Source organism: Budorcas taxicolor, chromosome 2 (assembly GCF_023091745.1).
Source record: "Budorcas taxicolor isolate Tak-1 chromosome 2, Takin1.1, whole genome shotgun sequence".
NCBI lineage: Eukaryota > Metazoa > Chordata > Mammalia > Artiodactyla > Bovidae > Budorcas > Budorcas taxicolor.
In genome coordinates, this window is record NC_068911.1 from 106,329,401 (window position 1) to 106,347,734 (window position 18,334).

At 37.1% G+C, this 18,334-nt stretch overlaps 1 protein-coding gene across 1 annotated transcript in view; it reads left to right on the forward strand.

The window, feature by feature from the left end:
• The window catches only part of ZRANB3 (zinc finger RANBP2-type containing 3), a 263,334-nt gene that overhangs the window by 167,436 nt on the left and 77,564 nt on the right, over positions 1-18,334 (forward strand). Inside the window, exons 6-7 of the mRNA XM_052654562.1 lie at positions 4,845-5,016; positions 6,198-6,314. Of these exons, the coding sequence (XP_052510522.1) occupies positions 4,845-5,016; positions 6,198-6,314 (289 nt within the window). The remainder of the gene's footprint in view (positions 1-4,844; positions 5,017-6,197; positions 6,315-18,334) is intronic.

Consider the following 18,334-nt stretch of genomic DNA (forward strand, 5'->3'; position numbering starts at 1 on the left):
ACTATCTAGGTCCGTCTTAACTTTTCTTCCAAGGAGTAAGCGTCTTTTAATTTCATGGCTGCAGTCACCATCTGCAGTGATTTTGGAGCCCCCCAAAATAAAGTCTGACACTGTTTCCAATGTTTCCCCATCTATTTCCCATGAAGTGATGGGACCAGATGCCATGATCTTCGTTTTCTGAATGTTGAGCTTTAAGCCAACTTTTTCACTCTCCTCTTTCACTTTCATCAAGAGGCTTTTTAGTTCCTCTTCACCTTTCTGCTGTAACGATGGTGTCATCTGCATATCAAAGGTTATTGATATTTCTCCCGGCAATCTTGATTTCAGCTTGTGTTTCTTCCAGTCCAGCGTTTCTCATGATGTACTCTGCATATAAGTTAAATAAGCAGGGTGACAATATACAGCCTTGATGTACTCCTTTTCCTATTTGCAACCAGTCTGTTGTTCCATGTCCAGTTCTAACTGACTTGCATACAGATTTCTCAAGAGGCAGGTTAGGTGGTCTGGTATTCTCATCTCTTTCAGAACTTTCCACAGTTTATTGTGATCCACACAGTCAAAGGCTTTGGCATAGTCAATAAAGCAGAAATAGATGTTTTTCTGGAACTCTCTTGCTTTTTTCCATGATCCAGCGGATGTTGGCAATTTGATCTTTGGTTCCTCTGCCTTTTCTAAAACCAGCTTGAACATCAGGGAGTTCACGGTTCACGTACTGCTGAAGCCTGGCTTGGAGAATTTTGAGCATTACTTTACTAGCATGTGAGATGAGTGCAGTTGTTCGGTAATTTGAGCATTCTTTGGCATTGCCTTTCTTTGGGATTGGAATGAAAACTGACCTTTTCCAGTGCTGTGGCCACTGCTGAGTTTTCCAAATTTGCTGGCATATTCAAATCTTTCAGGATTTGAAACCGCTCAACTGGAATTCCATCACCTCCACTAGCTTTGTTCGTAGTGATGCTTTCTAAGGCCCACTTGACTTCACATTCCAAGATGTCTGGCTCTAGATTAGTGATCACATCATCATGATTATCTGGGTCGTGAAGATCTTTTTTATACAGTTCTTCCGTGTATTCTTGCCACCTCTTCTTAATATCTTCTGCTTCTGTTAGGTCCATCCCTTTTCTGTCCTTTATCAAGACCATCTTTGCATGAAATGTTCCCTTGCTATCTCTAATTTTCTTGAAGACATCTAGTCTTTCCCATTCTGTTGTTTTCCTCTATTTCTTTGCATTGATCGCTGAAGAAGGCTTTCTTATCTCTTGCTATTCTTTGGAACTCTGCATTCAGATGCTTATATCTTTCCTTTTCTCCTTTGCTTTCCGCCTCTCTTCTTTTCATAGGTATTTGTAAGGCCTCCCCAGACAGCCATTTTGCTTTTTTGCATTTCTTTTCCATGGGGATGGTCTTGATCCCTGTCTCCTGTACAGTGTCATGAACCTCCGTCCATAGTTCATCAGGCACTCTATCTATCAGATCTAGTCCCTTAAATCTATTTCTCACTTCCACTGTATAATCATAAGGGATTTGATTGAGGTCATACCTGAATGGTCTAGCGATTTTCCCTACTTTGTTCAATTTAAGTCTGAATTTGGTAATAAGGAGTTCATGATCTGAGCCACAGTCAGCTCCCGGTCTTGTTTGTGTTGACTGTACAGAGCTTCTCCATCTTTGGCTGCAAAGAATATAATCAATCTGATTTCGGTGTTGACCATCTGGTGATGTCCATGTGTAGAGTCTTCTCTTGTGTTGTTGGAAGAGGGTGTTTGCTATGACCAGTGCATTTTCTTGGCAAAACTCTATTAGTCTTTGCCCTGCTTCATTCCGCATTCCAAGGCCAAATTTGCCTGTTACTCCAGGTGTTGCTTGACTTCCTACTTTTGCATTCCAGTCCCCTATAATGAAAAGGACATCTTTTTTGGGTGTTAGTTCTAAAAGGACTTGTAGGTCTTCATAAAACCGTTCAACTTCAGCTTCTTCAGCATTGCTGGTTGGAACTTTATTATATAGAGCAGAGGTAGGTTCACTGCAAAATTGAGTGAAAAGTACAGGGAGTTCTGATATACCCTCTGTCCTCAGAAATCTACAACCTCCCCCACCATTGAAATTCTGCAACACAATGCACATTTTTACAATCATTGCACTCCACTGACACATCGTTATCATCCTGTGTCCATAGCTTACGTTAGGGTGCACCCTCAGTATTACACATTCTATGGATTTTGACAGAGGTGCAATGGCATGTATCCACTATTGTGGTATCCCATAGAATAGTTCCACTGCCCTGAAAATTCCCTGTGTTCCACCCAATCATCCTCACCTCCTCTGTAGTCCCTAGGAGCCATTTATCTTTTTACTGTCTCCATAGGTTTGCCTTCTTGACTGTGCTGGGTGGTTGGAATCATACAGTGTAACCTTTTCATATTAGCTTCTTTCACTTAGTTATATGCATTTAAGTTTCCTCCAAAGCTTTTCATGATTTCATAGTTCATTCTTTTTTAGCACTGAGCAGTATCTTTTTTCTTATTATATGGAATTCTAAACATAAGATTTTTTTTCCTGTTCTATTTTTTCTCAGTTTTATTAAGATATATTTGACAGGTATTAGTTTTTTTTAACCATGATTCAAAATGTAATTATCTTGATTGTGAATGGAAGAATAGGTGACAGAATTGAGTAATAGCAAATATTTTTCTATTTTTGAAAAAAAGAAATTTTAATTGGAGAACAATTACTTTACAATATCGTGACGGTTTTTGCCATATGTCTTATGAATTGGCACATCTATACCTATGAATAGATATACGTGTGTCGCCTCCATCATAAAACCCCCTGCCCAACTCCCTCTCCACCCCGTCTCTCCAGACTGTCACAGAGTGCTGGCTGTAGGTGCCCTGCTTCATACAGCAGACTCGGCACTGGTTACCTGCTGTACATACGGTACTGTGTATATTTCAGTGCTGTTCTCTCAAATCATCCCATCCTCTCCCTCTCCCACTGAGTCCAAAAATCTGTTCTTTACATCCGTGTCTCCTTTGCTGCCCTGTACACAGGATCATATGTACCATCTTCAGATCCCATATATATGCATTAATAAATGGTATTTGTCTTCTTTGTGACTTATTTCACTCTGTATAATAGGCTCTAGGCTCACCCATCTCATTAGAACTCACTCAAATGCATTGGCTTTTATAGCTGAGTGACATTCCCCCGTGTGTATGTACCACAACTTCTTTATCCATGTATCTGCCGATGGACAGCTAGGTTGCTTCAGTGTTCTAGCTATTGCAAACAGTGCTGCATTGAACACTGGGGTTATCAATGTGTAAAGTTTTAATTGTGTGCAGACATAAAGCATTAAAGGAAGTCAAAATACTTCAGTGAACAGATTTCAGTAATTCAACTTATAGCAGTTGTAACTAAACTTACTTTTTTTTACAATGCCAGCACTTAGTTTTTTTTTTTTAAAAGAAATACAAGGAAGAATTTCTTATTGATGACAACTAAATGGTGTCTGTCATTTTATCACACAGAAGTTTCATCCATTCACTATACGTTTCTAATCAGTTCTACATGCAAATACATGTTTTTAATGTTTTGGGTACTATTCCTGTATGTTTGCTATCAAAATACATAAACCTAAAAAAAAAATCAGTATCAGCAATTTACAGGTTTCTCAAAATAACACTATGTATTAAAATACCACCAAATCCCACTAAAATGAAGCTATTTAATTGTTAATATTAATAATTGTAATGCAACCTAACAGGAAATTTTCCTTTGTTAATTATTCTCTTGTAGCTATTTTCAGTAGTTTTGGCTCCCAGAAGACCATTGTGAATTTTGTGGACTTGTGTGGGGTTGTCACAGTGATAAAGGGATGCTATTAGGCCAGCTGTCTTGCTGTCCAAGTTCAGTACATCCACCAAATGTAATACCTACCCCTGGTGCTTGGTGCTTCCAACTCCTGATCTCAAAGATCTAGAGGATAATTTCCCTTTTGCAAACATTTTTGAGGTGTTGCTTGCTTTCTTTTGTCATCTACTGCTTGTCTGACTTCTAAACATTTGTTGAATATCCTCTGATGTTTTCTCTCCCAATCTCTTGTTCGTAAGTCATTTGTACCTTTTTCCCTGCCTTTGCTGTCAATTCAGTGGTTCAGAGGAAGAAGAGCTCACCAGGTGATCTGTCTGCTGGGCACAAAAGCTCAGTGGGAGATAATGTTGCCTCCTATAATTGTAGAAAATGTTTTAGGTGGTTTTGGTTGGTACATAGCTTGACTGGTGTTCTGGCAGTTAGTGCTTAATTAGGGCTAGATCTGCTAAACACAGTGCCTTATGTGAAGTCACCCAAAATGCCAGTGGTATTCAGGGTTATCAGTTTTGCTCAGCCTTATATTCAGTTCAGTCACTCAGTCATGTCTGACTGTTTGCAAACCAATGAACTGCAGCACACCAGGCCTCCCTGTCCATCACTAACTCCCGGAGCTTGCTCAAACTCATGTCCATTGAGTCAGTGATGCCATCAAACCGTCTCATACTCTGTCGTCCTCTTCTCCTCCTGCCTTCCATCTTTCCCAGCATCAGGGTCTTTTCTAATGAATCAGCCTCGTATTAACTCAACGTAAACACTATGCTTAAACATTAACATTTCCTATAGCTGAGAGTAATGTATAATCTTATTCATTACTATTTCTAAAGAAGAGTTTTTTGAAACTAATTTGCATTCAGTAATAAAACTAAAAACAGTATCATGGCTCCTTATCTTAAAAGGAAAAACACATTGAATAAATTGTTTTCTTACTCTAGCATCCAGCTTTGCTACATTTTTTTTCTTCATACTAACAGATATTTTGGTAAAAGACCTCAGTGGGATTGCAGAGGGGCATCAAATCTTAATGAACTTCATCAGCTATTAAGTGACATAATGATTAGAAGATTAAAGGCTGAAGTTTTAACCCAGCTGCCCCCTAAAATCAGACAGCGTATTCCATTTGATCTTCCATCAGCAGCAGCCAAGGTGAGAACCCATGTTTGATTGAAAGTCTTACCTGAAATCATTTTAAATTATAATATGAAAGATTGCACATATTTCATATTTCACAGAAGGAAAAAATTCACTGTCTTAAAACAGCTTTAATTAATAAAGCCATATGAATTGTCTTACATCATTTCAAGAAAAGAGCAGGAAGAATTTAAATTTATTCATCAAATAATGTGAAAAGATTCAGTATCTTAGTCTTTAAAAAATATATTTCTGCTGAATGGTGAAAAAAACACTTCAATTGCTGCATAGACTTAGTACTAAGAATTCTAAGTATTTGTAGGATGTGAAGCCCAGTAATTAGCAAGAAAAGTTCAGTTTCTTGCTCTTAAGTACACGTAGCTGTCTCCTAGAATAATTTGGTTGCATCCCCTGATTCTGGAAATCTTAAAACTCTGTGACCATGTTGTAGGATGTGAAGTTCAACTTACTAGAAAACCAAAATTGTGTTTTTCCCAGCCCTTATCACATTTACTTTTGGGGAGTACGATGCTTGTGTAATCTCTGAAATTTCTTCAAATCTGGACATAACTATCAGCAAATACTACTTATTGCCTTGTTTTATCTTGAAAGCTTAAAATAAGCATTTAGTATATTAAAAAAAAAAACACTGAGCAATATAAGTAAAATAAAAGTGGTCTTATTTCCTGTATCCATTTTTTTAAGAAAAGAAAAAGTGTCAATATCATATCACTTTTTTTATGTGACAGTATTCTCCAAGTCTTAAGGCTTATTTAAATAAAATCATAGCATTAAATTAAATACTCTGCTACCATATATATTTTTGCTACTGTGCATTGTTTCTATTTTTACTTAAAGTTTTTATTTTATTTAAATTTTTTCTTAAATTTTTATTTTTTGCTTTACTAAATGTTCCTTTGTAAGGGAAGGCTGCAACTGTTTGATTTATGGTGTTAGCAAAGGGCTTAGTTTTCTCCCACACCTAGTCATTGCTTTCTGTCATTAGCACAAACACGTGTCTGACTTGCCTCCACGCTGATGTTTTTAAATGAACACACTGGTATCTTTGAGAGTTTATATATATATGTATTTTTTATATATTAAAAAAGAAAATAAGTAGGACATGATTCATTATTACATTATTTGCTGTCATTTTTATACTGTATTTCTAAACATTGTTATTTTCTCCTACATAGGAATTGAATTCCAGCTTTGAAGAGTGGGAAAAATTAATGAGAGCTCCATATTCAGGTGCCACCGAGACTGTCATGGGGTTGATTACTCGCATGTTTAAACAAACTGCTATTGCCAAGGTACACATTACCTGACCATCCTGTGTTTGTGTTGATACAAGTTATTTAATGTATTTAATTTTTTTAAATTAAGCAACCTAGTTGCATACTGCATCATGTCTTTGCCATTTAATTTAAGTATTTATCATGGAAAAATTCAGACATAATCAAAGTAAACAGTATAATGAGCACTGTTATACCTGTTCATAAGTATATATATTCATATTCATATATAAAAATGTGGAGTAGGATTGTGGTGCTTATTTATTTGGCTGCATTGGGTCTTAGTTGCAGCATGTGGGATCTTTGTTGTGTTATGGAGGGTCTTTCATAGTGGGGCACAGGCTCTCGTTATGGCTCACAGACTGTCTAGTTGTGGCATGCGGGCTCAGTAAGTCGTGGTGTGAGCTTCGTTGCTCTGCAGCATGTGGGATCTTAGTTCCCAAAAAGGGATCAAAGCAGTGTGCCCTGCCCTGCAAGGCAGATTCTTAACCACTGGGCCACCAGGGCAGTCCCCTCTACCTGTTCATATATTGATCCTTTTCTTTAGATGGATATACTTTGATGAGGGAGTATATTTTATGCTTTCTCATTGAAAGGACTTACATGTATTCATCATTTTTGCCAGCTTTTGCCATGGTCTTACTACAAAATGGCTACTAGTAATCTTTTTTATATATCAATCATTTTTTTTTTTTTTTTTTTAATTTAATTTTAGTTTACTTGTATTGTTTCTTTATGTCTTTGTTGGGATTTTATTTTTTATTTTATTTTATTTTTTTTATTTTTTTATTTTTTTTAATTTTTATTTTTATTTTTTATTTTTTTTAATTTTAAAATCTTTAATTCTTACATGTGTTCCCAAACAGTTGGTATTATGTTTTTACATTCCTCCAGATATAGTTGTGTTTACATTCTGTTTGTCCTAAAGTGCAAGTTAGAGTGTTAGTTTTTAAATCTCAGTATGACTATCAGATAGATTCATCACACATTGTTTGTTGCTGTTTTTACCAGGATCATTCAACTATACGTGAATTATACCCTAAGAAACCTCTTTAAAAAATTATGTTGTAAGGGAAATCTCAGATTTGGAGAAAGATGACATGTTAGCATTGAACTTATACATGCTAATATGTCATCTTTCTCCAAATCTGAGATTTCCTTTATAACATAATTTTTTAAAACGAGGTTTCTTAGGGTATAATTCACATATAGTGAAATTCTTTTTAAAACATACTGTTTGATGAAACTTAACATATATCGTTAATCACCACTACAATCAAGATAGAGAACATTTCTGTTACCCCCAAGTTTCCTCATGCACCTTTGTGGATGTTTCCTTCACACCTCTCTAGACTTTGGTGTTCACATATCTGGTTTCTATCACTATTCAGTTCAATTCAGCTCAGTTGTATCTGACTCTGCAACCCCATGGACTGCAGCATGCCAGGCTTCCCTGTTCATCACCAACTCCTGGAGCTTACTCAAACTCATGTCCATCAAGTCGGTGATGCCATCCAACCATCTCATCCTCTGTCATCCCCTTCTCCTCCTGCCTTCAATCTTTCCTAAAATCAGGGTCTATTCCAATGAGTCAGTTCTTTACATCAGATGGCCAAAGTATTGGCATTGTATCAGGTGGCCAAAGTGTTATATCACTCTAGTTTAGCGTTTTTCAGAATGTCACAAAAATGGAATCCCATAGTATATCGCTTTGTGTCTGGCTTATTTCACTTAGCAGAAAGTTTTTGAATATTCATCCATGATTTTGCATGTGAAATTAGTTTTTTCATTTTCATTGCTGAATAGTATTTCAATATATGGATATATTAATATTTATATATCTATATTAATGTAACAATTTTTAGAACTTCCTTTACCAGTTAGTGGTTATTTGGAGTAGTCTCAATTTGTGCTTTTATGAACACGTCTATTATAATCATTCATGTGCAAGTCTTTGTATGCACACATTTTCATTTGCCATGAGTAAACAACTGGAACAAAGACTGCTGGGTCATATGGAAAGCATAGACTTAACTTCATAAAAAGCTGCCAAATTGTTTTTCAAAGTGTATAGCATTTTGCATTCCAAGTATCAACATAGGAGAGTTCCAGTGTCCTCCATCTTTGTCAGCACTTGGTATTGTCAATCTTTTTTAAAATTTTAGTTATTCTTTTTGGTATGGGTGGTGTCTCGTGGTTATTTTAACTTACCTTTTCTTAATGTCTAATGATATTGAACATATTTTCATTTGCTTTTTAGCCATTCATTTTCTTTTGTAAAGTGTCTGCTCACATCAACCCATATTTATACTGGGTTATATGAGCCCTTGATATATCTTAGAAACAAGTTCTCTAACGTATCTGTCATTTACAAATAATTATTCCAAGTCTGTGGATCCATTTCTGTTTTCTTAACATTGTTTCAAGAACAGAAATTTTAAGTTTTGAAACAATCATGTATATCAATTATTTATCTTCAGTTCAGTTCAGTCTCTCAGTCGTGTCCAACTCTTTGCGACCCCATGGACTGTAGCACGCCATCTTCCCTGTCCATCACCATCTCCCAGAGCTTACTCAAACTCATGTCCCTCGAGTCAGTGATGCCATCCAACCATCTCATCCTCTGTTGTCCCCTTCTCCTTCTGCCTTCAATCTTGCCCAGCATCAGGGTCTTTTCCAATGGGTCTGTTCTTTGCATCAGGTGGCCACAGTATTGGAGTTTCAGCTTCAGCATCAGTCCTTCCAATGAATATTCAGGACTGATTTCCTTTAGGACGGACTGGTTGGATCTGCTTGCTGTCCAAGGGATTCTCAAGAGTCTTCTCCAACACCACAGTTCAAAAGCATCAATTCTTCGGTGCTCAGCTTTGTTCATGGTCCAACTCTCACATCCGTACATGACTGCTGGAAAAACCACACCTTTGACTAGAGAGACCTTTGTTGGCAAAGTAATGTTCTGCCTTTTATTATGCTGTCTAGGTTGGTCGTAAGTTTTTTTCCAAGGAGCAAGTATCTTAATTTCATGGCTGCAGTCACCATCTGCAGTGATTTTGGAACCCAAGAAAATAAAGTCTGTCACTGTTTCCATTGTTTCCCCATCTATTTGCCATGAAGTGATGGGATTGGATGGCATGATCTCAGTTTTCTGAATGTTGAGTTTTAGCCAGCTTTTTCCCTCTCCTCTTTCACTTTCAAGAGGCTCTTTAGTTCCTCTTCACTTTCTGCCATAAGGGTGGTGTCATCTGCATATCTGAGGTTCTTGATATTTCTCCCAGCAATCTTGATTCCAGCTTGTGCTTCCTCCAGCCCAGCATTTCTCATAATGTACTCTGCATATAAGTTAAATAATTAGGGTGACAATATATAGCCTTGACATACTCCTTTCCCACTTTGGAACCAGTCTGTTGTTCCACATCAGGTTCTAACGGTTGCTTCCTGACCTGCATACAGATCTCTCAGGAAGCAGGTAAGGTGGTCTGGTATTCCCATATTTTGAAGAATTTTCCACAGTTTATTGTGATCCACACAATCAAAGGCTTTAGCATAGTCAATAAAGCAGAAGTAGATGCTTTTCTGGAATTCTCTTGCTTTTTTGATGATCCAGCAGATGTTGGCAATTTGATCTCTGGTTCCTCTGCCTTTTCTAAATCCAGCTTGAACATCTGGAAGTTTATGGTTCACGTATGTTGAATCCTGGCTTAAGGAATTTGGAGCATTACTTTGCTAGCATGTGAGATGAGTGCAATTGTGTGGTAGTTTCAACTTTCTTTGGCATTGCCTTTCTTAGGACTGGAATGAAAATTGACCTTTTCCAGTCCTGCGGCCACTGCTGAGTTTTTCAAATTTTCTGGCATATTGAGTGCAGCACTTTCACAGCATCATCTTTCAGGATTTGAAATAGCTCAGCTGGAATTCCATCACCTCCACTAGCTTTGTTCATAGTGATGCTTCTTAAGGCTCCTTAAGGCTCTAGGTGAGTGGTCACACCATTGTGGTTATCTGGGTCATGAAGATCTTTTTTGGACAGTTCTTCTGTGTATTCTTGCCACCTCTTCTTAATATCTTCTGCTTCTTTGAGGTCCATACCATTTCTGTCCTTTAGCCCATCTTTGCGTGAAATGTTCCCTTAGTATCTCTAATTTTCTTAAAGAGATCTCTAGTCTCTTGAGGAGACTATAAATCTCTAAATTATGTATTTACTTTTTTTTTTTTAATTGCACTAGGTCTTCATTGCTATGCATGGACACTCTCTAGTTGTGGCTAGCCAGGGCTACTCTTCGTTACGGTGCACTGGCTTCTCATTGTGGTTGCTTCTCTTGTTGTGTAGGGGCATGGACTTCAGTGGTTGCAGCATGTGGACTCAGTAATTGTGGCTCATGGCCCTAGATTGCATGGGCTTCAGTAGTTGAGCACACAGGTTCTAGGGAGCAGGCTCAGTAGGTGTGGCACACAAGCTTAGTTGCTCTGTGGCATGTTGAATCTTTCCGGACCAGGAATCAAACTCATGTCCCCTGCATTGTCAGGTGGATTCATATCCACTGTACCACCATGGAAGTCCTCAATTTTTTCTTTTATGTTTTATGTTTTTTGAGTCCTAATTGATTTTTGCTTAATCCAGATTCAAAAAGATTTTCTCCAATGTTTTCTTCTAGAAGCACTATAACCTTACATTTTATATGTAAGTCTATGAGCTAGTTTGAGATAATTTTTTAAAAATATTTGTTTATTTATTTGGCTGCACCTGGCCTTAGTTGCAGCATGTAGGATCCAGCTTCCTGACTAGGGACTGAACCCAGACTCCCTTCACTGGGTGCATGGAGTCTTAGCTACTGGACCACCAGGGCAGTCCTGAGATAATTTTGTGTGTGTGTGTGTGTGATGTTAAGTAAAGGTTGAGGTTCAGTTTGGTTTTTGTTTTTCTTACATATGGATTTTCATATTGTTCCAGCCTTCTTTGTTGGAAAGACAGTTTCTCCCTTATTGAATTATCTTGGTACTTTCATAAAAAATCACTTGGTTATGTACGTATAAATCTGTTTCTGAACTCTGTTCTGTTTCATTGATCTATGCATCAGACCTTAGAGGAATACTACACTGGCTTGATTTACTCTATAATAAGGCTTGAAATCACATAATGTTCACCTCTACTTGATTCTTTTTCAAAATTGTTCTGTCTCTTATATGTCCTCTGCTTTTCCTTATGATTTATAGAATTAGCCAGTTTAATATATACAATTTTCATTGGAATTGTTTTGAATCTACAATTTGTAAGAATTGATTGTCTTTACATTGAGATATAGTCAACACAGTTTCTATTAGTTTCATGTATATGACATAATTATTTGATGTTTATGTCTATTGCAAATTGATTATCACAAGGTGTTCAGTTAACATCCATCATTATATATACTTGCAAAATTTTTTTCTTGTGGTGAAGACCCTTAAGATTCACCCTTTTAACAAACTTCACACATACAATATAGTGTTATTAACTATTATCACCATGCTGTAACTACATCCCATGACCCATTTATTTTATAACTGGAACTTTGTACATTTTGACCTCTTTTACCTATTTCACTCTCCTCCCATTCTTTGTTTTGCCTCTGTCAACAACCAATCTGTTCCCTATAGTGTGAGCTTGGTGGAGGGGAGGGGAGGTAGTTTGTTTTTTCAGATTCCACATATAAGTGAGATCCCAAGGTATTTATACTTTCCATAGTAGCTATACCAATTTTCATTTCCGCCAGTAGTGCACAAGGGATCCCTTTCTGTGCATTCTTGCCAGCACTATTTTTTTCATCCCTTTTTTGATAATAACCAGTCTAACAGATGTGAGATGGTATTGAATATTCTTTTCTTAATATTATTGAATCTCCTGATCCATAAAAAGAGTTTCTTTCTCCTTTGGTTTAGGTCTTAAATTTCTCCCAGCAATGTGTTCTAATTTTCTTGAATACATTTTGTAGATTTCTTTCTTGGTATTTCATGTCTTTTATGCTGTTGTAGATAGTATTTTTAAATTTAAATTTCTACTTTTTCATTGCTAAATATAGATTATTGATTATTATATATTGACCTTTTATTTTGTAATCTTACTACACTCACTTATGAGTTCTTATTACGTTTTGGTAAGTTCTTTGGGATTTTGTGCATAGATATCATTTTGTCTGCATATAAAGATACTTTTTTTTCTTCCCTGTAATCTGTATGCCTTTTATTTTTATTGCCTATCACATTGAAGGAACAGAAGTATAATTTTGAACAGAAATGGTAGTGTTAAATAACTTTCCCTTGCTGCTACTTTTAGAATGAAACCATTCAGCCTTTTGCCATTAATTCCAGTGTTTTCTTTAAGATTTTTATTGATGCTCTTTTTTAAGCTGAGAAAATTTCCTTCTTTTCCTAGTTTGTTGAGAGGAGAGATGAGACATAAAACGTGTTTTCCTTTGTCAGAACAGTGTTAGTAAGAAGGTAGCTACCAGAAAAGTGGGTAAGAAGAAGACAGCTAAAATGTAACAAAATTATGCAAGGTAAGTGTCCCTGATATTTATCCTAGAGAAATGAAAACTTAGGTTTTACACAAACATCTTTACAGGAATTTATTTATAATAACCAAAAACTTGGAAACGACCCAAATGCCCTTCAAACAAATTGTAGTACTTTAATATAATGGAATATTCAATTAAAAGGAATGAACTGTTGACAAATGCAACAAATTGCATGAATCTCAAGAACATTGTACTAAGTGACAGAAACCAGTATCAAAAGTTTACATACATCATGGCACCATTTTTACATTTTCAAAATGATAGAATTATATGATATGATAGAATTACAATGATAGAAAATATCATTATTCCCATGTAATTTTCTAGTTTTGAATTATACTATAATTATATAAGAAATGATATATGTATCTTCTCATTAGGAGAAGCTAGGTTAAGAGCACAGGGGAGCTCTATAGTACCTTTTCAACCTCTCATGTGTCTAAACATTTCAAAATAAAAGTTTTAAAAATGTATATATAGTAGACAAGGAACCTGGAGGCTACAGTTCATGGGATCACAAAGAGTCAGACATCACTGAATGACTGACACACACAGTAGACACAATAAAGTAATCTGAAGACAGAAAAAATTCACATTAATCCAAAAGAAGGCAGAAAAGGAACAAAGAGTAGCTACATCAAACAGAAAACAATTTGGTAGGTTTAAATCCAGATTTCTCAATAATTGCATCAAGTGTGAATGCTCTAAACCCAGCAATTAAAAGACAGTAACTTACTTTGGCCACCTGATGTGAAGAGTTGACTCATTGGAAAAGACTCTGATGCTGGGAGGGATTGGGGGCAGGAGGAGAAGGGGACGACAGAGGATGAGATGGCTGGATGGCAACACCTACTCGATGGACATGAGTTTGTGTGGACTCTGGGAGTTGGTGATGGACAGGGAGGCCTGGCTTGCTGCGATTCATGGGGTCATAAAGAGTCGGACACATCTGAGCAACTGAACTGAACTGAACTGATACACTCAATATAATGCTAATCGAAATCCCTGTAATATTTCTTATACAGATTGACAAACTGAATGTAAAATTTATGTGGCAACCAATACAAATCACTTCCTGTAGCCAAAATAATTCCAAATGAAGTTGGAAGACTCCTACCATATAATATAAATAATTACTATAACATTGCAGTGGTATAACGTTGCAGTGGTAAGACTTTGTGATGTTGGCATAAGGATAGACATTTAAACTAATGAACCAGAGAAGAGAGCTTAGCAGTAGATATTCATCAGTTCAGTTCAGTTCATTCGCTCAGTCGTGTCCAACTCTTTGCGACCCCATGGACTGCAGCACGCCAGGCTTCCCTGTCCATCACCATCTCCCAGAGCTTACTCAAACTTATGTCCATTGAGTCAGTGATGCCATCCAGCCATTTCATCCTCTGTCATCCCCTTCTCCTTCTGCCTTCAATCTTGCCCAGCATGACAGTCTTTTCCAATGGGTCCGTTCTTTGTATCATGTGGCCACAGTATTGGAGTTTCAGCTTCAGCATCAGTCCTAACAATGAATATTCAGAACTGATGTCCTTTAGGATGGACTGGTTGGATCTGCTTGCTGTCAAAGGGACTCTCAAGAGTCTTCTCCAACATTGCAGTTCAAAGGATCAATTCTTCGGTGCTCAGCTTTCTTCATGGTCCAACTCTCACATCCATACATAACTACTAGAAAAACCACATCTTTGACTAGATGGACCTTTGTTGGCAAAGTAATGTCTCTGCTTTTTAATGTGTTGTCTGGGTTGGTCTTAACTTTTCTTCCAAGGAACAAGCGTCTTAATTTCATGGCTGCAGTCACCATCTGCAGTGATTTTGGAGCTCAAAAAAATAAAGTCTGTTGCTGTTTCCATTGTTTCCCCATCCATTTGCTGTGAAGTGATGGGACTGGATGCCATGATCTTAGTTTTCTGAATGTTGAGTTTTAAGCCAACTTTTTCACTCACCTCTTTCACTTTCATCAAGAGGCTCTTCAGTTCTTCACTTTCTGCCATAAGGGTGGTGTCATCTGCATATCTGAGGTTATTGATATTTCTCCCAGCAATCTTGATTCCAGCTTGTGCTTCATCCAGTCCAGCATTTCATGATATACTCTGCGTTTAAGTTAAATAAGCAGGGTGACGATATACAGCCTTGACGTACTCCCTTTCCTATTTGGAACCAGTCTGTTGTTCCATGTCCAGTTCTAACTGTTGCTTCTTGACCTGCATACAGAGTTCTCAGGAGGCAGGTCAGGGGTCTGGTATTTCCATCTCTTTAAGAGTTTTCCACAGTTTGTTGTGATCCACTCAGTCAAAGCCTGGAGATATTCATACTGATCTTAAGAAAGGGCACAAGATAATAGGGAAATGATAGTCTTTTCAACAGCTGGTACTAGGGCAGTTAGATAAGCAAAAGGAAAAATAAATGAGCCTTGATCATTATTTCACACCATACATAAAAATTAACTTGAAGCGAATCATACATATATAAAAGTAAATTTGTAAAATTTTGGTAGCATACATATTTTAAAATATCCCATCCTTTGGATAGGAACATTTTTTTGGATAGGAAGATATTTTTTAGATAGGATACAAAAAGCACATTCTTTAAAGGAAAAGCAAATGGGACTCAAACCCTTAAAATTTATGTTGTTCAAAAGTGTTACACAAACCCTTAAAATTTATGGTGTTTGGAAGTGTTACATATGAAAGACATTGTGGCATTGAAAATGCAAATGCAAAATATAGATGGGAAAAAAATATCTGCAATACATCCCCCCAGTTCCATTTTCCCATATCATAATTTTTTGTTTGATCCGCGTTCATTGTTTACACTATAATGACTCTGTTCAACACTTCACAATTGAGCTACAATTACATTTCTTTTCTTTGACAACTGTTGTTTTTCTTAACGTTGATAACTGTCTTGTTTTTCATTTGTTTGCTTGCTCACTTAGCTTTCTTTGTTCTTAGTACTGACTGTCGAATACAGCTTAAAAGAAAAGAATATGCATGAGAACCTTTTAGATAATTTCCTGCATTTGATAAGAAACCCAACTGGAAGTCGGAAGTGTTGATAGGCATGGGTGCTACGTCACTTCAGTTGTGTCGACTCTGCAACCTTATGGACTGTAGCCCTCTAGGCTCCTCTATCCTTGGGATTCTCCAGGCAAGAATACTGGAGTGGGTTGCCATGCCCTCCTTCAGGGGATCTTCCCATGTCTCCTGCTGGGAGAAGCCTTTATATATCAGAACAGTTTAGATAATTTCGTGTGTATGGTAAGAAACCCTAGTTGGAAGTCAGAAGTGTTGATAGTCAATAGGAAGTTGCACCTAATTCTTAGAATCCTTGAAGAAGAGTAAAGAGAGGAAAAGTTAGTTGTTCCAGCTTGGAACGTATTCCCAAAGATTATTGGTAGCAGAAGGCTACCCCGACTTCTTAGATTTCAGTCGTTTTACTATCCCTGCCCATTAGAACCACTGTCCTCAACCACCTATGTAAGTTGTAACTGTTACGTCTATTCGTGTGCTGTAACCAGAAATAATTAGTTCATAGCATTACCAGATTGGAATTCTTAATATATTGTCCCCAGAAATATTATTGGTATCCAATAGAGTCCAAAGTAATTATAGATAATACAGTTTATCCATGTTGTAGTTGTAGGTAACATTGAGGGGAGGTATCTTACATTTAATATTGTTTCCATGAGAAAATGTGTTTTACAGTTCTCTCAAATCTATCTGTTAATGAACTTTTAAAATACCATACATTATAAATTGGTAATTGTGTTGTGTGCTTACTAATGTAGCTTCCTTTCTTTGGCTAAGTGTTTTCCTAACTAATTCAGCAAATATTTATTGAATGCCTACTATGTGGCAAGGATTATGCTTGGTGTGAGAGAGGCATGGTGAACAAGACATGGTGTCTATCTCTCAAAGAATTTGGAGTCTGTTGGGGAAGACAGTAAAAATAAATGTTCAACTACAATAGAGCATATTGAGTGCCTGAAAAACAGGATATTGAAGAGGGACATGGGAGAAAACACTTGGTCAAGTCTTGGGGGCTCAGGATTCCAAGGAATGAACAAGTAAGATGTGTAATTATCCTAAGGGTTCTGAGCAATCAGATATTGTGGAATAGAGTAAAATGATATGATTTGCACTTTACAAAAAGAATAGTAGCTACAGGTATGCCACATTTTGTTGAACCTCGCTTTATTGCACCTTGCAGATTACATTTTGTTGTTGTTGTTGTTACAAATTGAGAGTTTGTGGCAACTGTGTGTCAAACAAGTCTTCTTGGCATTATTTTTCCAGTGGCATTCAGTCACTCATGTCCCTGTGTCACATTTAGGCAATTCTCATAATATTTTAAACTTCATCATTATTATTATGTTTGTTACGGTAATCTCTGATGGGATCAGTTATCTTTTGTAATTCTTTGGGGGTGCCTCAGTGTCTGTATATGCCAGTGAACTTAACCAAGATATTTGTTTGTGTTCTGACTGCTCCACCTCTGTCTATTCCTCTGTCTCTCTCTCTCTCCTCAGGCCTCCCTATGTCCTGAGACACAACAATACTGAAATAGGCCAGTAAATAACCCTATAATGGCCTCAGCAGCGTTCAAGTGAAAGGAATAGCTGCACATGTGTCTCTTTACATCAAAAGTAGGAACGATCAAGCTTAGTGAAGAAGTCATGTTGAAAACTGATGTAGGCTTGAGAGCTAGGCCTATTGCACCTAATAGTTAGCCAGGTTGTGACCTCAAAGGAAGAGTTCTTATAGGAAATTAAAAGTGTTGCTCCAATGAACAAAACTGTCTTACTGATGATATGGGAAAAGTTTTAGTGGTCTGGAAAGACAATCAAATCAGTCACATCATTCCCTTAAGCCTAAGCCTAATCTAGAGCAAGGCCCTAACTCTTCAATTCTTTGAAGACTGAGAGAGATGAGGAAACTACAGAAGACTAGTTTGAAGGTAGCAGAGGTTGGTTCATGAAATTTAAGGAAAGAAGTCATCTCTATAACATAAAAATACAAGATGAAGCAGCACGTGCTTATGTAGAATCTGTAGCAAGCTATTCAGAAGATCTGGCTAAGATAATTAATGAAGGTGGCTACATTAAACAGAGTCGAACACGACTGAGCGACTGAACTGAACTGAACTGAACATTAAACATCATCTTCATTGTAGATGAAACAGCCTTCTATTGGAAAAAGATCCATCTAGGACTTAATGCAGTTAGATAGGAGAAGTCAGTGCATGTGTTCAAAGCTTAACGGGAGAAGTTTACTCTCCTAATTAGGAGCTAATGTGGATGGTGACTTAAGTTGAAGCCAGTGCTCAGGTCGTTCAGTTGTTACTCAGTTGTGTCTGACTCTTTGTGACCCCATGGATTGCAGCACACCAGGCTTCCCTTGTCCATCACCAACTCCTGGAGCTTGCTCAAATTCATGTCCATTGAGTTGGTGATGCTATCCAAGCATCTCATCC